This window comes from Pleurodeles waltl, chromosome 7 (genome assembly GCF_031143425.1).
Source record: "Pleurodeles waltl isolate 20211129_DDA chromosome 7, aPleWal1.hap1.20221129, whole genome shotgun sequence".
Classification (NCBI taxonomy): domain Eukaryota; kingdom Metazoa; phylum Chordata; class Amphibia; order Caudata; family Salamandridae; genus Pleurodeles; species Pleurodeles waltl.
In genome coordinates, this window is record NC_090446.1 from 113,028,195 (window position 1) to 113,052,065 (window position 23,871).

Here is a 23,871-nt window from a genome sequence, read left to right on the forward strand (position 1 = left end):
CACCCACGAGGGTCTGGAGTGGTCTCCGGCCTTAGCACTCTATCTCCCACAATACAGCTGTGGAATCCAGGTAAAAATCGCCAATGGTCAACTGGTCTTCAAGTTACAGCAATCTCAATGATTGCTTACATATAAGCTATTCCTTTCTTTCTATGGACCGGGGTCCACTTTGACTTCTGCTATGTGCCCCTTGGACTTTGGAACACCTCATAAAGGTCAGTACTTGGTTGCCCAGTAGGCACTCTGTGTCCAACAGTGGTCAGGCGTTCCTGGGCAGCTGGGCTCCAAGTACTGATTTCCTTAGCTTTTAGTGGTCTTGAAGCTTAATAGGATAGCTAGCTAGACAGCGCTTGGAGTAGCGTTTTCAGTCCTAGTGCAATTTGGGCCGTTTTCCTCCAGTGTGCACAGTCCTCTTTGCAGGTCCTCTGGGTGCAGCAGGTGCAGTCTAGTCTTTGGTGCTGCCTGTTTTTACTGAGTCAAGGAAGCAGCATGGCAGTCATTATGTTTTCTTTCCAGTCCCACAGTAATCTGAAGGCTGTGTGTCAGATGCCATTTTTATGCCTTCATGTTTGTGGAAGGGTAGTAATCCAGAGCCAATGGAGCAATAATTCCCATGAGGCAACCCTTCCCTCTTTACATCTCTTCATGGGGGCTTGGCCACCAGACAATCTAAGGATATCCTTTTCTACCTGAATTCAATATGGTGCAAGCTGCCTTCTCATGTGAGGAGTTGTGGGCACACCTCTGGGCGTACTCAGCATAATGAACCACTGCTAGACAACGTTTTTGCAATGGGGGTTCCCCTCTGGAGGAGCTGGCACCGAATCTGCCTACATTAAGGAGTGGACCAGTTTAGGTCTTACATTCTTTAAAACTTGGCAGTCTGTGGCCATCTCCCAGTAGTCATCTGGCTTGTGGAGTTCACACCTCCTCCCACCAACAACTTTGCTCCTTGTTTCTGGGAGTGCGTCATGCTTCCTGGCAGATGGGCTGCATGCTGTATCGAGTGACAACAGTTGAAGATAGACCGGAAAGGCTACTGGAGGATTAGGTAACAAATTTGTGATTTTCTTTATAAATTTCTTTTAAGTTACCTTTCTATTAAAATTGACCTTAAATCCGATTGCAGCAATTAGTTGAGTTTAATGGTATCATTCATACTTGGAATAATATATTTGGTAGTCCCATTTGGAAGTTAGTGTGGTGGCTAGCTCCATGTTAGCCAATGGGATGATCGGTCTTGCTACAGTGATAATTGCAATGAGCAGCAGCATAAGTCCCAAACAAAATTGGGGTGGTGGGGTAGCTGTATATGGTGAGATAATACATTCTTTCCTACACTTCCCTAAACAGTGTGTGAAAGAGCACCTAAAAGAAAGCAGGTAAGAAAAAGCCAGGTTAAAAGTATTATGGGAGTGAACAGAACATTGGGTTGGGGGTGTTTGGTAAAAGGAATACCATTAATGTTTTTTAAACACAGCTAATGGGGAGCGGTTATAGAGAATCATGGTTAAATTGCATAGTGAAAGAGGGTGGCCTCTGGGACCATTGAAGGCAATGCCACACACAGGCAATACAAAGGCATGAAAGATGAGGAAGTACCAGAAGGTTGGGTAGTCTTCTGTGAAGGAAGATAAGGAAGATAGACACAAGCAGTGCATCAAACAGGGCATTTTACAAAGTTGGCTTCAAAGAAGTTGGTGAAAGAGGTGTATCCCTGAAATTTTGATTAAGTAGATTAAAAATAATAATAATAATAAAAAAATAAATATATATATATATATATATATATATATATATATATATATATATATATATATATGTTTGATGGCATGTGTAGCTACAGATACACATGCTTTGCACATCCCGCCATCTAGTGTTGGGCTCGGAGTGTTACAAGTTGTTTTTCTTCAAAGAATTCTTTTTCGAGTCACGAGATCGTGGGACTCCTCCCCTTTCGGGTCCATTGCGCATGGGCGTCGACTCCATCTTAGATTGTTTTCTTTCCGCCATCGGGTTCGGACGTGTTCCTTTTCGCTATGCGTTTCGGTTCGGAAAGATAGTTAGAATCTCGGAAAATTCGACCGTATTGTTTGCGTTCGGTATCGGGTTAGTTACAACAGATCGACACCGATATTTTGAAGAGCTCCGGTGGCCCTTTGGGGTTTTCGATCCCCGTCGGGGCCTGGTCGGCCCGACCACATGTCTCTTCAAGGCTAATGGAACAGATCCCATTCCGCTTCTGCCCCAAATGTCACAACAAGTATCCTTATACAGATCAGCATCTGGTCTGTAACTTGTGTTTGTCTCCAGAACACAAAGAAGATACTTGTGAAGCCTGTCGAGCGTTTCGGTTGAGGAAGACATTAAGAGACCGAAGAGCAAGAAGAAAACAGATGGCGTCGGCGCAGACAGGACAAAAACACTTGGAGGAGGAAGAAGAAACCTTCTCCATCGAGGATTCGGACGAGGACGATCCCGAACAGACGCCGAAAACCGTGAGTAAGACGTCGACACACAAAACTCACGGAAAGACCAATAAAGCCCAGGGGACGCCACCGCCAGCAGGCCATGGCTTAACCCGAAAAATAGGTGACCGAACATCGGCACCGAAAAAGGGCAGGCATGTGTCGAAGACATCCGACTCCGGTCGAGATACCGGCACAGAGCAGACTCGACCCCGAGACAGCGGGTCAGAGCAAGTTCGGCACCGAGAGGGCGGCACCGAGAGACCGGAACGCCGAAAATTTAAAAAGTGTCGTCGGAGCCGAAAAAGACTGCCGAAAAAGTTTCCATACTGAAACATCTGGCCTCGGAACCGAAAACAAGTTCATACACAGAGGAACAGGGACTGTCCTCACAAATGCAAGGACATAGGTTCGGACAAGAACTAGAGTCAATGGAGCCAGACTACACTCAAAGAAGGCTCCACATCCAAAAGGACACAGGGAAGATAAGTACTCTTCCCCCCAATTAGGATGAAAAGAAGACTTGCCTTTCAAGAAAAAGACGAGCAGCCACAGGCAAAGGTGGCAAGACAAGTAACCCCGCCACCATCTCCACCACGCTCAACGCACACATCACCGGTAGCCACTCCACCACTGATGCAGTCCCCAACTCATACTGGAATGAGTCAGGATGATCCCGACGCATGGGATCTTTATGATGCGCCAGTATCGGATAACAGCCCAGACTGTTATCCAGTGAGACCGTCGCCACCTGAGGACAGTACAGCCTACACACAGGTGGTGTCAAGAGCAGCGGCGTTTCATAATGTCACCCTGCATGCAGAGCCTATTTAGGATGACTTTTTATTTAACACACTATCCTCCCACATGCCAATACCAAAGTCTCCCTATGCTACCTGGAATGCTAAAACACTCCAAACAGGTGTTTCAGGAGCCTGTGAAGGGCAGGGCCATAACTCCAAGGGTGGAGAAGAAATACAAGCCGCTGCCAACAGACCCTGTATACATCACTCAGCAATTAACACCAGACTCTGTGGTAGTAGGGGCAGCTCGCAAGAGAGCGAACTCACACACCTCAGGAGGCGCACCACCTCCAGACAAGAAGAGTCACAAGTTCGACGCTGCTGGGAAAAGGGTTGTAGCACGAGCGGCCAACCAGTGGCGCATTGCCAACTCACAGGCATTGCTGGCGAGATATGATAGGGCTCATTGGGACGAAATGCAACATTTCATTGAACACTTGCCCAAAGAGTTCCAAAAAAGGGCACAACAGGTGGTGGAGGAAGGACAAAGTATATCAAACCATCAGATACGCTCGGCAGTGGATGCAGCAGATACAGCTGATAGGATAGTAAATACAGCAGTGACCATAAGGAGACACGCATGTCTGCGTACATCAGGATTCAAGACGGAAATACAACAAGCTGTGCTGAATATGCCATTTAACGGACAGCAGTTATTTGGGCCGGAGGTGGACACTGCTATCGAAAAACTTAAAAAGGACACTGATACGGCCAAAGCCATGGGCGCACTCTACTCCCCACAGAGCAGAGGCACATTTCGTAAAACAGTTTCGAGGACAAAACACGGAACCCACAACCTCACAAACAAGGCCCACTTATCAGAGCCAATATCAGCGGGGACGTTTTCGGGGACAATATAGAGGGGGCCAATTCCAAAGGAGTAGAGGGAAGTTCCAAAGTCCCAAAACTCCTCAAAACAAGCAATGACTTCGACGTCACAAATCCCCAACACATAACATCTGTGGGGGGGAGACTAACCAAGTTCTACAAACATTGGGAGGAAATAACAACAGACACTTGGGTCCTAGCAATTATCCAGCATGGTTATTGCATAGAATTTCTCAAATTGCCTCCAAGTGTCCCACTGAAAACACACAATATGTCAAAACAACACATGGATCTTCTAGAACTAGAGGTCCAAGCGTTGTTACAAAAAGATGCAATAGAACTGGTACCAATTCATCAGAGAGGAACAGGAGTTTACTCGCTGTACTTTCTCATACCCAAAAAGGACAAAACACTGAGACCTATATTAGATCTCAGAACATTAAATATCTACATCAAATCAGATCACTTTCACATGGTGACATTACAGGACGTAATCCCATTGCTCAAACAACAAGACTACATGACAGCACTAGACCTAAAGGATGCATACTTCCATATACCGATACATCCTTCACGCAGAAAGTACTTAAGGTTTGTATTCCAAGGGGTACATTACCAATTCAAAGTGTTGCCATTCGGGATAACGACTGCGCCAAGAGTTTTTACAAAATGCCTGGCAGTAGTGGCTGCTCATATCAGGAGGCAGCAAATACATGTGTTCCCGTACCTAGACGATTGGTTGATCAAAACCAACATGCAAGAACGGTGTTCACAACACACAAAGTATATCATAGAAACCCTCCACAAACTAGGTTTCTCACTCAACTACACAGTCACACCTTCAGCCGTGTCAAACACAGCAATACTTAGGGGCGACAATCAACACAACAAAAGGGATTGCCACTCCAAGTCCACAAAGGGTACAGGCATTTCACAATGTAATACAGGCCATGTATCCAAAACAAAAGATACAAGTCAAGATGGTGATGAAACTACTAGGAATGATGTCCTCATGCATAGCCATTATGTGCGGCCCTTACAACAGTGCCTAGCTTCACAATGGTCACAGGGTCAACTTCTAGATCTAGTGTTGATAGACCGCCAAACATACACCTCGCTTCAATGGTGGAACAATATAAATTTAAACCAAGGGCGGCCTTTCCAAGACCCAGTGCCTCAATACGTAATAACGACAGATGCCTCCATGATAGGGTGGGGAGCACACCTCCATCAACACAGCATCCAAGGACAATGGGACACTCAGCAGAGACAGTTTCACATAAATCACTTAGAACTACTGGCAGTATTTCTAGCGTTGAAAGCATTTCAACCCATAATAAGCCACAAACTCATTCTTGTCAAAACAGACAACATGACAACGATGTATTATCTGAACAAACAGGGAGGAACACACTCGACACAGTTGTGTCTCCTGGTACAGAGAATATGGCATTGGGCGATTCACAACCACATTCGCCTAATAGCACAGTTTATTCCAGGGATTCCGAATCAGTTAGCAGACAATCTCTCTCAGGATCACCAACAGATCCACGAATGGGAGATTCACCCCCAAATACTAAACACTTACTTCCAAAGATGGGGCACACCACAAATAGACCTATTTGCAACAAAAGAAAACGCAAAATGCCAAAACTTCGCATCCAGGTATCCACAAGATCAATCTCAGGGCAATGCGTTATGGATGAGTTGGTCAGGGATATTTGCATACGCTTTTCCCCCTCTCCCACTCCTTCCGTATCTAGTAAACAAATTGAGTCAAAACAAACTCAAACTCATACTAATAGCACCAACCTGGGCAAGACAACCTTGGTACACAACACTACTAGACCTCTCAGTAGTGCCTCATATCAAGCTTCCAAACAGACCAGATCTGTTAACTCAACACAAACAACAGATCAGGCATCCAAATCCAGCATCCCTGAATCTAGCAATTTGGCTCCTGAAGTCTTAGAATTCGGACATCTAGAACTTACACAGGAATGTATGGAGGTCATAAAACAAGCAAGGAAACCAACCACAAGACATTGCTATGCAAATAAGTGGAAAAGATTTGTTTATTACTGCCATAATAATCAAATTCAGCCATTACACGCATCTGCTAAAGACATCGTAAGCTACTTACTACATTTACAAAAGTCAAAGCTAGCTTTTTCATCCATTAAAATACACCTTACCGCAATTTCAGCTTATCTGCAAATTACGCACTCAACTTCATTATTTAGGATCCCAGTCATAAAAGCATTTATGGAGGGCCTAAAGAGAATTATCCCACCAAGAACGCCACCAGTTCCTTCGTGAAACCTTAACATTGTCTCACCACGATTCATGGGTCCAGCTTTTGAACCCATGCACTCATGTGAGATGCAATACTTAAGGTGGAAAGTAGCATTTCAAATTGCCATCACATCTCTAAGAAGAGTAAGTGAGATACAAGCATTTACCGTACAAGAAGCCTTTATTCAGATACACAAGCATAAAGTAGTTTTACGAACAAATCCTAAGTTCTTACCTAAAGTCATATCACCGTTCCACTTGAATCAAACAGTAGAACTACCAGTGTTCTTCCCAGAGCCAGATTCTGTAGCTGAAAGAGCACTACATACATTAGACATCAAAAGAGCGTTAATGTACTACATTGACAGAACAAAACAAATTTGAAAAACAAAACAATTGTTTGTTGCTTTCCATAAACCTCATACAGGAAATCCAATATCCAAACAAGGCATTGCTAGATGGATAGTTAAATGCATTCAAACCTGTTATCTCAAAGCAAAAAGAGAACTGCCTATTACATCAAGGGCACACTCCACTAGAAAGAAAGGTGCTACCATGGCCTTTCTAGGAAACATTCCAATGACTGAAATATGTAAGGCAGCCCCATGGTCTACGCCTCATAAATTTACCAAGCACTACTGCGTGGATGTGTTAACAGCACAACAAGCCTCAGTAGGACAAGCAGTACTGAGAACTCTGTTTCAAACAACTTCAACTCCTACAGGCTGAACCACCGCTTTTGGGGAGATAACTGCTTACTAGTCTATGCAAAGCATGTGTATCTGCAGCTACACATGCCATCGAACGGAAAATGACACTTACCCAGTGTACATCTGTTTGTGGCATGAGACGCTGTAGATTCACATGCGCCCACCCGCCTCCCCGGGAGCCTGTAGCCGTTTGAAATTGATCTTGAACATTTGTAAATATATAGCTTGTGTTCGATGGCATGTGTAGCTGCAGATACACATGCTGTGATTTATCCTGCCATCTAGTGTTGGGCTCGGAGTGTTACAAGTTGTTTTTCTTCAAAGAAGTCTTTTAGAGTCCCGTGACCACGAGACCGAGCGACTCCTCCCTTTCGGCTCCATTGCGGATGGGCGTCGACTCCATCTTAGATTGTTTTCTTTCCGCCATTATTTTGAATCGGGAAAGTTAGCTATTTATCGGAAAACTCGACGGTATTGTTCGAGTTCGGTACCGGTCTAGTGTTAGTACATCGACACCGAAAGAAGGAGCGCTCCGGACCCCCTTCCGCTTCTTCCCGAATTGCCACGCAAAGTATCCTTATACAGACCAACACTTGGTCTGTAATCTGTGTCTATCACCAGAACACAAGGAGGATACTTGCGAGGCCTGCCGGGCATTTAGATCAAAGAAGACCCTACGCGATCGAAGAGCCAGAAGACTTCAGATGGCGTCGACACCAGCCAAACAGATCGACATCGAGGAAGAGGAGAGATTCTCCATTCAGGAATCGGACTCGGACGACTCCGAAACTGAGCAGCTGAAGGTGCAGCCAAAAACTGAGTAAATCTGCCCTGGCCAAGACTCACTCCAAAATTATAAAGGCCAAGGGGATGCCACCGCCAACAGGCCATGGCTTAACCTGAAAACACGGTGACCAAACATCGGCACCGAAAAAGGCCTCCCAAGAGCCAAAGACATCCGACTCCGGTCGAGATACCGTCTCCGAAACAACTCGACGTCAAGAGTTCGACACACCCAAAGTTAAAAAGGTTTCCTCGGAGACGAAAAAGAGCATACTGAAACCTTCGGTGTCGAAACATGCAGCCTCTGAGCCGAAAATAGGCTCCTACTCAGAAGAGCACGGCTTTTCCAGCCAAATGCAAGGACACAAATATGAGCAGGAATTACGTATGGGAGAGCCAGACCCTACTCAAAGGAGGCTGCACATCCAGAAAGAGACTGGTAAAATTCAAACTCTTCCTCCAATAAAAATAAAGCTAGCATTCCAGGAGGCGGAAATGCAGCCAAAAGCAAAAGTGTCAAAAGGCAAAACACCACCAAGGTTTTCGCCACAGCCTTCACCACTGCACTCACCACATCTGTCCCCGGTAGCAACAACCCCAATGCAGTCGCCAACACACACAGGGATGACACAAGATGACCCGGATGCATGGGACTTATATGATGCACCGGTCTCAGACAACCGCCCCGATTGCTACCCGGCAAGGCCGTCAACACCAGAGGACAGCACTGCATTATATGCAGGTGTTATCAAGGGTAGCTACTTTCCATAATGTAGCAATGCATGCGGAGCAGATAGAAGACGACTTCTTATTTAATACCTTGCAGCTCACAGCTTTTACCAAAGTTTGCCAGTGCTCCCAGGCATGCTAAAGCACGGCAAACAGGTGTTCCAGGACCCAGTGAAAGGCAGAGCCATCACGGCTAGGGTGGAGAAGAAATATAAACCTCCCCCAACTGACCCTGTGTTTGTAACACAGCAACTGACATCAGATTCAGTGGTCGTGGGAGCAGCCAGAAAAAGGGCAAACTCCCAATCGTCACACACCACCGCCCTACAAGGAAAGTCAAAAGTTCGATGCTGCAGGCAAGCGGGTGGCAGCACAGGCAGCCAATCAATGGCGGATTGCCAATTCGCAGGCTCTACTGGCTCGCTACGCCAGGGCACACTGGGACGAGATGCAACATATAATACAGCACTTGCCCAAGGAACACCAAAAGTGTGCCCAACAGGTTGTTGAGGATGGACAAGCGCTTTCCAACAACCAATTAAGGTCTGCAATGGACTCTGCAGACACAGCAGCACGGACAGTGAACACTGCGGTAACCATTCGCAGGCACGAATGGTTACGGAGCTCGGGTTTTAAACCGGAAATCCAGCAAGCTGTGCTAAATATGCCGTTTAACCAAGAACAATTGTTTGGACCGGAGGTGGATACGGCAATCGAAAATCTCAAAAAGGACACGGACACGGACACGGCCAAAGCCATGGGCGCGCTCTACTCCCCACAAAACAGAGGCTTTTTTAGAAGGCCACAATTTAGAGGGGGGCTTCGTTCCCAAACCACAGAGCCTTCCACCTCACAAGCCAGACCCATATATCTGGGCCAGCACCAAAGAGGTGGTTATCTAGGATCATACAGGGGTGGACAATTCCCAAAAGCAAGGGGGAAATGCCAAAGCCCTAAAACCCCTCAAGCCAAACAGTGACTTCAATGTCACAAACCCCCACCACTCAACACCAGTGGGGGGGAGAATTACCGCATACTACCACAACTGGGCAAACATAACTACGGTCGCATGGGTCCTAGCCATTATCCAACATGGTTATTGCATAGAATTCATAAATTTCCCACCAGATGTGCCCCCAAGAGCACACAATATGTCCAAACAACACTTAGACCTGTTACAGCTAGAAGTTCAAGCATTGTTACAAAAACAAGCAATAGAACTAGTGCCCAAACATCTAAAAGGTACAGGTGTCTACTCCCTGTACTTCCTAATCCAAAGAAAGACAAAACGTTGAGCCCCATATTAGACCTCAGAACTCTGAATCTCTACATCAAATCAGATCACTTCCACATGGTAACACTTCAAGACGTGATTCCCTTACTCAAAAAACAGGACTACATGTCAACGTTAGATCTAAAGGATGCATATTTCCATATACCAATACATCCTTCTCACAGGAAATACGTAAGGTTTGTAATACAAGGAGTGCATTACCAATTCAAGGTGTTACCATTCGGAATAACAACAGCCCGAAGGGTATTAACAAAATGCCTTGCAGTAGTAGCCGCTCATATAAGGAGACAGCACATGCACATATTCCCCTACTTAGACGACTGGTTAATAAAAACCAGCACTCAACAACAGTGTCTGCTTCACACACAATACGTTATAGAAACTTTACACAAACTAGGGTTCTCTATAAATTACATCTACAACCATCCCAAATACAACAATACTTGGGAGCAACACTTGACACACAAAAGGCCATTGCCACTCCAAGTCCACAAAGAGTACAAGCCTTCCAAAATGTAATATTAAACATGCAACTAAACCAACACTACCAAGTGAGGTTTGTAATGAAACTTCTAGGCATGATGTCTTCATGCATAACCATTGTCCCAAACGCAAGACTACACATGCGGCCCTTACAACAGTGCCTAGCAACACAATGGACACAAGCACAGGGTCAACTCCAAGATCTAGTGTTGATAGACCGCCAGACACACTTCTCACTTCAATGGTAGAACCCTATAAATTTAAACCAAGGGCGGCCATTCCAAGACTCAGTGCTTCAATACGTGATCACAACAGATGCTTCCATGATGGGGTGGGGAGCACACCTCAACCAGCACAGTATACAGGGACAATGGGACGTTCAACAAAAACAACTACATATAAATCATTTAGAACTGTTGGCAGTGTTTCTAGCATTGAAAGCATTTCAACCACTGATACCCCCATAAACACATTCTTGTCAAAACAGACAACATGACGACAATGTATTAACTAAACAAGCAAGGAGGGACACACTCGTCACAACTGTCTCTTAGCACAAAAGATTTGGCATTGGGCAATTCACAATCACATTCGCCTAATAGCACAATACATCCCAGGGATTCAAAACCAGTTACCCGACAATCTCAGTCGAGATCATCAACAGACACGAACGGGAGATTCATCCCCAGATCCTACAAGATTACTTTCTACGTTGGAACACCAAAAATCGACCTATTCGCAACAAAAGAAAACGCGAAATGCCAAAACTTTGCGTCCAGGTACCCACACCCCCTGTCCAAGGGCAATGCGTTATGGATGAGTTGGTCAGGGATATTTGCTTACGCTTTTCCCCCCTCTCCCACTCATTCCTCAAAACAGACTCAAACTAATACTCATAGCACCAACTTGGGCTCGCCAACCGTGGTACACAACACTGCTGGACCTATCAGTAGTACCTCACGTCAAATTACCAAACAGGCCAGATCTGTTAACTCAACACAAACATCAGATCATCCAGCATCGCTCAATCTAGCAATCTGGCTCCTGAAGTCTTAGAATTTGGACACTTAGACCTTACACAAGAATGTATGGAGGTCATTAAACAAGCTAGGAAACCTACTACAAGACATTGTTATGCAAACAAATGGAAAAGATTTGTTTACTACTGCCACAATAATAACATTCAACCACTACATGCTTCTGCAAAAAAACATTGTAATTACACTTACAAAAATCTAACCTAGCATTCTCTTCTATTAAAATACATCTCACAGCAATATCTGCCTATCTGCAGATTAAACATTCAACATCGCTCTTTCGAATCCCAGTCATCAAAGCATTTATGGAAGGATTAAGAAGAATCCTACCCCCAACAACACCACCAGTCCCTTTGTGGATCCTCAATATTGTATTAACACGACTCATGGGACCACCATTTGAACCCATGCACTCTTGTGAAATGCAATACTTAGCTATCAGGAAGGCTACCTTCCAAGTTATCACTTCTCTTAGAAGAGTAAGCGAAATACAAGCATTTACTATACAAGAACCCTTTATACAAATACATAAACATAAAGTGGTTCTCCGTACAAATCCCAAATTCTTACCAAAAGTTATATCACCATTCCACCTAAACCAAACAGTGGAACTCCCAGTCTTTTTTCCACAACCAGACTCAGTAGCAGAAAGAGCCTTTCATACGTTAGCCATCAAAAGAGCACTAATGTATTACATTGGCAGAACAAAACAGTTTCGCAAAACAGAACAATTATTTGTAGCCTTCCAAAAACCTCATGCAGGGAATCCTATATCCAAGCAAGGCATTGCTAGATGGATAGTGAAATGTATTCAAACCTGCTGGATTAAAGCAAAAAAGGATCTACCTATTACACCAAAGGCGCATTCCACTAGGAAAAAAGGTGCCACAATGGCTTTTTTAGGGAATATACCTATGACAGAAATTTGTAAGGCAGCCACATGGTCTACGCCTCGTACATTCACAAAACATTACTGCGTAGATGTGTTAACACAACAAGCCACAGTAGGACAGGCTGTATTACGAACATTATTTCAAACAACTTCAACTCCTACAGGCTAAGCCACCGCTTTTGGGGAGATTACTGCTTATTAGTCTATGCACAGCATGTGTATCTGCAGCTACACATGCCATCGAACAGAAAATATCACTTACCTAGTGTACATCTGTTTGTGGCATGAGACGCTGCAGATTCACATGCGCCTTCCCGCCTCCCCAGGAGCCTGTAGCCGTTATAAGTTGAATGAAACTTGTAAATTTGTAAATATATACTATTCTTATACACATTATGTACATACATACTTACTCCATTGCATGGGCACCTTTACTATACACATCTCCTACCTCACCCTCTGTGGGGAAAACAATCTAAGATGGAGTCGACGCCCATGCGCAATGGAGCCGAAAGGGAGGAGTCCCTCGGTCTCGTGACTCGGACTTCTTCGAAGAAAAACAACTTGTAACACTACGAGCCCAACACTAGATGGCAGGATAATGCACAGCATGTGAATCTGCAGCGTCTCATGCCACGAACAGATGTACACTGGGTAAGTGACATTTTCCATATACACACACACACATACATTTTCCTTACAGACCAGACAACTGTATGCACTATGTTCATTAAGCCATATCAAATTACTACCCATATCCTATGGATGTATCCCCTGTTTACCATGGATGTAAATCAGCATGTATCTTGTTTCTATTCCTAAGAGTTGAAAAGGATGTTCCCATCTTTTCTTAATATCTCAGCCAGTTTATTTAAGTTGCTATCAGTTGGAATCAAAATCGTGTGGCTCAGGGGAATGTGGATGGACACCACTTTAGTGACTTTGTGCTTGTCCTTGTGAGATTTCAAATTTTGCTTGAGTTGTTTTGCCCACTGGGTGAACCATTTAGTTCTTCATCTTGGTAGACACTTTAAAGAGGCGATCTATTAACGTCCATGGCCTTTTTCTTTGTTTAGGGCATATGCAAGGATTGGAAACTCTTATTTGAAGGAAGAGAAATACAAGGAAGCCATTCAGTTTTATAATAAAAGCCTGGCCGAGCACAGGACCCCTGACGTACTGAAAAAGTTCCAGCAGGTGGGTATAGGAGAAGATTATTGTTAACATACAGAGGGATCACAATCTTGTGGCATAGAGGCGGAGCAAGTTTCTCTTTAGGTGACTTTGCATTATGGCTAGAGTTTGCAAAGTTAAAGGCGAAGCCTGATAAGTGCTGGCACGTTTTGGCCAAAGAGGAACAATTTTCCTATGCTATGTGGGAAATGTTCACACTTACGAGTTCTGGGAAAAGGTCCTGAGTGAAAACGAAAAGAATACAAGTGTTCCAGAATCACCAGAAAACATTGCATTGAGGTGGATGCCTGGATTTAATTGGGAAAATACAGAAAATAACTAGAACATCACTAAGGTTTTTTTACTGACCACTTAAGAGACATTAAGCAGATGGTAATGTGCCTTAGGAGTCTGAGAGATACAGATTATGCCAATAGATACCCCACGAAGAGTTGAATTGTTGCTGTATAGCTTCCTTCATGCAAGAGAGGCCAGTGTCCGGCTACCCTTTACAGGGGCTAGCCTCCGGTCCCAGTATTATTTGAAAGTGATGTATGTTCTTCGAATGGGTGAGTGCAGGGTCTGTGGGTTTGCAAGGAAGTTTGGGAGGTGGGAGGGGGTAACATTTATTTCCCCATTTGTGTTTTTGAATACAGTTATTCACCCTTAAAGTTAGTCTAAATGGCGTTGATGTATTGATATTCATTTACACGTGCTGTGATCCCGTCATGAAACCAAAATATGGGTGTCTGGGACAAAACAAATGACCTGTGTTAGGCTATTATTATTAAAAAGCACTCCTGCATTAAATGGTTTGTTACTGTTCAGGAAAAGCGTAGCACAGTTTCTACATCTGATCTGGAAAATATACATTTTAAGGTTGTGGAAGACTCTGAAAGAGGAGGGATACCTCTGAGTGACAAAGGGAGGTTGTTCCAAAGAAAAGGAATCAAAATCTTAACCCCCACCTGTGCCTTATTACAGAAAGTGTTACTGAAAAAAGCTGTGACTGGTTGTGCCATAAACTGTGATAGAGCGGGCAAAATAGCTTGAAAGTATTTTGTCATTAGACTGCTAACTGGTGCAAGCCGACCAGAAGCGGTTTTGCATGTGCAAAACAAAGTGGAAATAATTGGTTAGTTCTATGGCATCTGTCGCTGTAGATACACATGGTATGCATGAGCTCGCCATCTGGTGTTGGGTCGGAGTGTTACAAGTTGTTTTTCTTCGAAGAAGTGTTTTCGAGTCACGGGACCGAGTGACTCCTCCTTCTGTGCTCATTGCGCATGGGCGTCGACTCCATCTTCGATTGTTTTCTTTCCGCCATCGGGTTCGGACGTGTTCCTGTTGCTCCGAGTTTCGGAACGGAAAGATAGCTGAAACCAGAAGATTTTCGACGGTATCGTTGCGATCCGGTTCGAGATAGACACATACGACGACTCGTTGAACATCGAAGCGCTTCGGTGCCCTTCGGGGTAGATTTCGGCACCCCGTCGGGGCCTAGTCGGCCCGACCGCGTGGAGAACAACGCCGATGGAACGGACCCCGTTTCGATTCTGCCCCGAATGCCACAACAAATATCCTTATACGGACCTACACTCGGTCTGTAACCTGTGCCTGTCACCCGAGCACAGCGAAGAATCCTGTGAGGCCTGTCGGGCGTTCCGGTCCCGAAAAACTCTGCGCGACCGTCGAGCGAGAAGACTGCAGATGGCGTCCACGCCAAAGGAGCGTCGACAGTTCGAGACAGAAGAGGAACAGGAGGAATCCTTTTCCATCCAGGATTCAGACTCCGACGAGCTAGACTCTACAAAAACTGTGAGTAAGACGTCGAGATCAGAACTTAAAAAAGGAAAGAAGGCCCAGGGGACGCCACTGCCAACCGGCCATGGCTCCACCCAAATTCTCGGTGACCAACAATCGGCACCGAAAAAGGCCCATTCAGTGTCGAGATCGTCCGACTTCGGTCGAGACATCGGCACGCAGCCTCCTCGGGACCGAGAGAGTGTTAAACAGAAGCATCGACACCGAGAGTTCGGTGTCGACACGGATCGACGCCGAGACAGTGGCGCCGAAGACCATAGAGGCCAAGAATTTTCGGCACAGAAAAAGAGGAAGGTTACCTCGGAGCCGAAAAAACAATCAACAGGGTTTTCGGAGCCGAAAAAAGCGACATCAGACCCTGTTTCAGGCCCCTATACTGAAGAGCATTCTATGTCTTCACAAATGAAGAAACATAGATTTGAACAAGAACTGCAATCCACTGACGTGGATCACACGCAAAAGCATATCTTTATTCAGCAGGGGACTGGGAAGATCAGTACCCTTCCACCTGTCAAACGAAAGAGAACGCTTCAGTTTACTCCTCAGCAACAAACAGCACAAAAGGTAACACCTCCTCCCTCGCCTCCACCTGTAACTCCGGCTTCGCCAACTTACACCCCGTCACATTCGCCAGCTCACACCGCCATGAGCCACGATGACCAAGATCAGGATGCGTGGGACTTGTACGACGCACCAGTGTCTGATAACAGCCCAGACACATACCCAACTAGGCCATCACCACCGGAAGACAGCACAGCCTACTCACAAGTGGTGGCTAGAGCAGCACTATTCCATAATGTGGAACTACACTCGGAACAAGTAGAGGATGATTTTTTATTTAACACCCTCTCTTCAACCCACAGCTCCTACCAAAGCCTGCCGATGCTCCCAGGCATGCTACGCCATGCAAAGGACATTTTCAAGGAGCCAGTTAAAAGTAGGGCAGTGACGCCTAGGGTGGACAAAAAGTATAAGGCGCCTCCTACGGACCCTGTATTCATCACCTCTCAACTGCCACCAGATTCTGTGGTGGTAGGGGCTGCCAGAAAACGGGCAAATTCACACACTTCTGGGGATGCACCTCCCCCAGATAAAGAAAGCAGGAAGTTCGATGCAGCCGGGAAGAGGGTTGCTGTCCAAGCAGCAAACCAGTGGCGCATCGCAAATTCACAAGCGCTGCTAGCGCGATACGACAGAGCCCACTGGGATGAGATGCAGCATCTCATTGAACATCTCCCAAAAGATCTGCAAAAAAGAGCAAAACAGGTTGTTGAGGAGGGTCAAAACATTTCCAACAATCAAATACGCTCCTCCATGGATGCAGCAGACACGGCCGCAAGGACCATTAATACGTCGGTTACCATCCGTAGGCACGCATGGCTCAGAACGTCTGGATTCAAGCCAGAAATTCAGCAGGCAGTGCTTAACATGCCAGTAAACGAAAAACTTCTGTTCGGTCCGGAGGTCGACACTGCCATAGAAAAGCTCAAGAAGGACACTGACACTGCCAAGGCCATGGGCGCACTCTACTCCCCGCAGAGCAGAGGATCTTATAACACCTTCCGCAAAACACCTTTTAGAGGAGGGTTTCGGGGTCAGGCCACACAAGCTAGCACCTCACAGTCCGCACCGCCCACCTACCAGGGACAGTACAGGGGAGGTTTTCGGGGCCAGTATAGAGGGGGGCAATTCCCTAGGAATAGAGGAAGATTTCGAAGCCCCAAAACCACTACCAACAAGCAGTGACTCACACGTCACTCACCCCTCCCACACAACACCAGTGGGGGGGTGGATACGTCAATATTACGAAGCATGGGACAAAATAACTACAGACACATGGGTCCTAGCAATTATCCAACATGGTTATTGCATAGAATTCATGCAATTCCCTCCAGACATACCACCAAAATCACAAAATTTATCAAAATACCATTCACAGCTTCTAGAGATAGAAGTTCAAGCACTACTGCAAAAAAATGCAATAGAATTAGTACCAAGCACACAAATAAACACAGGAGTTTATTCACTGTACTTCTTGATACCAAAAAAGGACGAAACACTGAGACCAATTCTAGACCTCAGGGTAGTAAACACATTCATCAAATCAGACCACTTTCACATGGTCACACTACAAGAAGTGTTACCATTGCTCAAAAAACACGACTACATGACAACCCTAGACCTCAAGGACGCATATTTCCATATACCAATACATCAATCACACAGGAAATATCTAAGGTTTGTATTCAAAGGAATACATTACCAATTCAAAGTATTGCCTTTTGGTTTAACAACCGCTCCAAGAGTATTCACAAAATGCCTAGCAGTAGTCGCTGCACACATCAGAAGGCAGCAAATACATGTGTTCCCGTATCTAGACGACTGGCTAATCAAAACCAGTTTGCTCACACAATGCTCAAACCACACAAATCAAGTCCTACAAACCCTCTACAAACTAGGGTTCACCGTCAACTTTGCAAAATCAAACATTCTGCCAAGCAAAGTACAGCAATATCTAGGAGCCATAATAGACACGACAAAAGGAGTAGCAACGCCAACTCCACAAAGGATCCACAATTTCAACAGGGTCATTCAACACATGTCTCCAAACCAAACAATACAAGCAAGAACAATACTACAGCTCCTAGGCATGATGTCCTCATGCATAGCCATTGTCCCAAACGCAAGACTGCACATGAGGCCCTTACAACAGTGCCTAGCCTCACAGTGGTCTCAAGCACAGGGTCACCTTCTAGATCTGGTGTTGCTAGACCGCCAAACTTACCTCTCGCTTCTATGGTGGAACAGTATAAATTTAAACATAGGGCGGCCTTTCCAAGACCCAGTGCCACAGTACGTAATAACAACAGATGCTTCCATGACAGGGTGGGGAGCACATCTCAATCAACACAACATAAGAGGACAATGGAACATACATCAAACAAAACTGCATATAAATCATCTAGAATTGTTAGCAGTTTTTCAAGCACTAAAAGCTTTCCAACCAATCATAACCCACAAATACATCCTTGTCAAAACAGACAACATGACAACGATGTATTATCTAAACAAACAAGGAGGAACACATTCAACGCAGTTAAGCTTGTTAGCTCAAAAAATATGGAAGTGGGCAATCCACCATCAAATTGGTCTAATAGCACAGTTTATTCCGGGGATCCAGAATCAGCTGGCAGACAATCTCTCTCGAGATCACCAGCAAGTCCACGAATGGGAAATCCACCCACAGATTCTGAACACCTACTTCACACTCTGGGGAACACCGCAAATAGACTTATTTGCAACAAAAGAGAACGCAAAATGCCAAAACTTCGCGTCCAGATACCCACACAAGCAATCCCAAGGCAATGCCCTATGGATGAACTGGTCAGGAATATTTGCTTACGCTTTTCCTCCTCTCCCTCTCCTTCCTTACCTAGTAAACAAATTGAGTCATAACAAACTCAAACTCATTTTAATAGCACCAACGTGGGCAAGACAACCCTGGTACACAACACTGCTAGATCTGTCTGTAGTACCACACATCAAACTGCCCAACAAGCCAGATCTGTTAACGCAACACAACCAACAGATCAGACACCCGGACCCAGCATCGCTGAATCTAGCAATCTGGCTCCTGAAATCCTAGAATTCGGACACTTACAACTTAGCCAAGAGTGTATGGAAGTCATAAAGCAGGCCAGAAGGCCATCCACTAGACACTGCTACGCAAGTAAGTGGAAAAGATTTGTTTGGTACTGCCATCATAATCAGATACAACCACTAGACACAACTCCAAAACATATAGTAAATTACTTGTTCCATTTACAAAAAGCAAAGCTAGCCTTCTCTTCTATTAAAATACACCTTGCAGCAATATCTGCATACCTGCAAACTACATATTCAACTTCCTTGTATAGGATACCAGTTATCAAAGCATTCATAGAAGGGCTTAAAAGAATTATACCACCAAGAACACCACCTGTTCCTTCATGGAACCTAAACGTGGTTCTAACAAGACTCATGGGCCCACCTTTCGAACCCATGCACTCTTGCGGAATACAATTCCTAACCTGGAAAGTTGCCTTTCTCATCGCCATTACATCTCTAAGAAGAGTAAGTGAAATTCAAGCGTTCACAACACAAGAGCCTTTTATACAAATACATAAAAATAAGGTCGTCCTACGACCTAATCCAAAATTTTTACCCAAAGTTATTTCACCATTCCATCTAAATCAAACAGTAGAACTACCAGTTTTTTTCCCACAGCCAGATTCTGTGGCTGAAAGAGCACTACATACATTAGATGTCAAAAGAGCATTAATGTACTACATTGACAGAACAAAAAACATCAGAAAAACTAAACAGCTATTTATTGCATTCCAAAAACCTCATGCAGGTAACCCAATATCAAAACAAGGTATAGCCAGATGGATAGTTAAATGCATCCAAATCTGCTACCTTAAAGCAAAAAGACAACTGCCCATTACTCCCAGGGCACATTCAACAAGGAAAAAAGGTGCTTCAATGGCCTTTTTAGGAAACATCCCAATGCAGGAAATATGTAAGGCAGCCACTTGGTCTGCGCCTCACACATTCACCAAACACTACTGTATAGATGTGCTATCCGCACAACAAGCTACAGTAGGTCAAGCTGTATTAAGAACTCTATTTCAGACAACTTCTACTCCTACAGGCTAAACCACCGCTTATGGGGAACTAACTGCTTACTAGTCTATGCATACCATGTGTATCTACAGCGACAGATGCCATCGAACTGAAAATGTCACTTACCCAGTGTACATCTGTTCGTGGCATCAGTCGCTGAGATTCACATGGACCCACCCACCTCCCCGGAAGCCTGTAGCAGTTCAGAAGTTACCTTCAATTTTGTACATTTGTATATATATTATTTAATCCTTTAATAGGTACATACTTACATTTTTCATTGCGCGGGCACTATTACTATAGTACAACTCCTACCTCACCCTCTGCGGGGAAAACAATCGAAGATGGAGTCGACGCCCATGCGCAATGAGCACAGAAGGAGGAGTCACTCGGTCCCGTGACTCGAAAACACTTCTTCGAAGAAAAACAACTTGTAACACTCCGACCCAACACCAGATGGCGAGCTCATGCATAACATGTGAATCTCAGCGACTGATGCCACGAACAGATGTACACTGGGTAAGTGACATTTTCATTATTGCCTCTTAACTCAACAGTGTGAGGGTGGCAGAGGACATTATATTCACCACCCTGACAAACTAGCTTACACAAATTTTAGAGATGGCTAATGGCTCAGCAGTGATCTCTGCACCCGATAGGGGTCTGGCATCATGGTGGTTTTTGACAACTGTTAACCAAACATTCACAAAGTTTTTTGTTTAACATTTTTTTTTTTTTTTTTTATTTCTTCGCTGGGTCTGGAAATCCCCCCCGTCTTTCACCACAAGTTTTTAACTGGCAGTGATGGACAGAAATAAAGGACATCACACCCTCCTTCCTAAATAATACAGGTTGTGTAATGCCTTTCCTACAAACTGCCATGTTTCCATCAGGTCATCGGGGGGGAAGCATTCAGCTGTTGAGCCACTGGGGTCTACATGAGCTAAAAGCTGGCAGTTCGCCTGACTGTAAATGAGGTGGATAAACCGGTGGTTTTTGGAGAACAGTATGCTCTTGTCACTTTTGTGTTCTCTTTTTCTGGAGTCCACCCTAATCCCATCCACCATTTGTGAACATTCATATTTAATTACTGCAGCAGAGTGATGCACAAGGTCAGTTGAGGAGGGCATTTCACATGAAAGACTTCACTTAATTGGGCGAAGAAAGGGAGCAAAGGAAATTTCACCCAACCTGTACCTAAGAAACTAACAACTAAACGAAAGAAACATTTGCATTGTAGACACTACATTGGATCTTTCTGCAATTACATTGGGAAGATGGACTGTCATAGACGTTCAAGGTGCATACTTTTCACAAACCAGTTCCTCAAATACGCAGTGAGAAACCCACATGGCAGATTAGTTTCTCCATGCAGCTTAAAAGCTGCTCCATGGTTGTCTCCGTAATGGTGTATCTGCATTTTGCCTAAGCAGGTTCAAACCCTGGTGAAATGTGGTAATTTGTGGTATTTCCATGGCCTCCTTGGGAACTTTAAGTTCCAGGGACAGATAACATTTCCATTGATAGTGCTGGAAGACTGGGACCTAGCTTGCTGAAGGAGCTGCACAAATGGCACTGCTTACAAGCTCAGATGGCATAAGTTTTGCTTTCTGCTCCCTCCTGAGTCTTCCCCAGAGGTGGCCGAGGCAAAAGAAAATAAGCCTTTGCCAATGGTAGTCTGCCCCTGCCCAGATGATTCTCTAGTCGTGGTAGGAGCTAACTCGAGTGTCCTGTTGAGGTGAGGTGGCATCAGGGTCTGAAGGCAAAGTATTCTAGGTCCTTCATTCGCCATCTGCTGATACTGTGAGGTGAGGGGTCTAGAAAAGAGGCCACTGAGGGCTCACTTAGACAATGACCAGATGCTCTGAATCTATACAGAGAATTAAGGGCACCATACAAGTGATTTTCAATTGTGTCCCTGTTGACGCTCAAGAAATGGTTACCTGGGTCTGGTTGTACTGAGGCAGCATACTGTGTTGCATTGCTTCTTGGGAACCTGACCATATATGTGTTGGCACAAACTCAAGGCATATAGGTTTTCCACTTTTAATGAGTGTAGTACTTGTTACCCCAATTAAAAAATGAGCGAGTGTGAGAGATTTAAGGTATGGCTTTTCACCCTCCTTAATCAGGCAAACCTATTAAAACAAAAAGAGAAGGGCAAGCTTACAGGCTAGAACTTGGATTAGTTGCCCACAGAAATAGCCGTGTGCGACCTATTGATTTGTGCTTGCATCTTTAGGATGCTAGGACTATTAACCGACCTCTGTGGTGTGCTCCATCCCCAAGTGACAGTTTCTTATGTATTTTGCAGAGACGCTCACTCTGGCATGCTCACTGTGGCTCTCTCCATCTCTTGTGGCATGAAGTGAAAATATTTGCTTAATCACCAAATAACATTCATGGACTTGGTGAATTAACAGCAAAGATGCCTAATTTTGGGTAGAACGCCAGGACATACAAAATTGTCTCAGGTTGACTTGGCATTTTAATCCTCGTCACCCCATGACAACCATAAACAGGCTTTTGTAATGCAATAGGTCTTGCATTTGCTTGAGTTAAAGCAATTGGTGTTGTAAATGCATAACTGCACTTCTCTTGCCACATAAATTGGTCAAACCTGTCGCATAATTTGCTCCTCTCTGTCACAAATTTACAGTGGCCCTGCATATAACTAAAGCACCTACATTCACCTTCCTTTATCTGCAGCAAATAATGAAAATATTTCCCTTATTTTTTTTTTTGTATATATTATTACTTTGGGGTCCCCCCAACCAGGGTGGAGACCCTGAGATGACCTTGACAGAAATAGCACGATTTGCGGTGATTTATGGGCAAAAATGTTTGTAAGAGGAATGCCCTGCAAAGCGTTATGGGGCAATTTTTCGAGTGCAGCAAATGTTGTAGTATCTTGTCTGCAATGCTCAGAGCAGCCCCTAAAATGCACCACTATAAAAATAACATTTGTGAAAAACATGGTCATGTAACCATATATTCAGCCCATAAAGAGCATAACCTCATGAAAACAGAATGGCAGAAAGTAATGCAGTGTAACCATATATTTAGCCCCCAGAGGGCATAGTGCATGACCCATTTTCAGGCCTACTAGAATGCTATTACAAACAAGGCCTTAAAACACAAACTACTCCCAGCTGCAAAACAAAAGGTCCAGCCATGAGAGAACTTAAAAAGAATCTGACTGGTGGGAGCGATTACTATTTATACCCCCATCGTCGGAGGACCACCACAGGCTGAGTTATGGGCAAAAACGTGTGGAAAAAGAAATTCCCCGCAAAGCATTATGGGGCGAGTTTCCTGAATGCAGTGAATTTTGTAGTACTGGCTCTGCCGCTGTGCCGGGAGAGCTGCTTTGAGAACTTCTGTGGCTTTTTTCTGTTTTTTTTATGCTCCAGTTTGTGTATTTTTCAATTACAAAGCTTGTTAAGTGGTACTCGTGTAAAGCGCTCCTCAAATCGAGGTTGCGCTATATGATAATTCACGTAATCATGTAAAGCACTCCAATCAAGTTTGCACTATATGAACATTTAAAAAAAAAAAAAAAAACAAAGAACCCTCCCTCCAGCTTGCAGCCTTTGTGCGCAGACGCCACAAAGAAACAGCATGCCCAAAACAAGGAAGAGGAAGAAACCACATATGACAACACAGCGCAAAGCAGCAAGGCGAAAGAAAAATCTAGTGCACCACACTAAGGTATACGGCCGGTCGTGTAATAATTCATGTAACAGAGTCCGTCTCGAAGACGGTAACAAAGCAGCCCCCAGGTGGGAGAAACCTAAAGCATTTACCTGTTACATCAAGGGAATTTGGAAAGGCAGGCCAAGGAACAAGTGAAAGTGAGGTCTGAGATGGACATGGTGAAAGCCCAC

General features: G+C 44.6%; 1 protein-coding gene across 1 annotated transcript in view; it reads left to right on the forward strand.

Annotated features, from left to right (window-relative positions):
• STIP1 (stress induced phosphoprotein 1) overlaps window positions 1-23,871 on the forward strand; it is a 275,508-nt gene that overhangs the window by 161,807 nt on the left and 89,830 nt on the right. Inside the window, exon 8 of the mRNA XM_069243209.1 lies at window positions 13,399-13,519. Within this exon, the coding sequence (XP_069099310.1) occupies window positions 13,399-13,519 (121 nt within the window). The remainder of the gene's footprint in view (window positions 1-13,398; window positions 13,520-23,871) is intronic.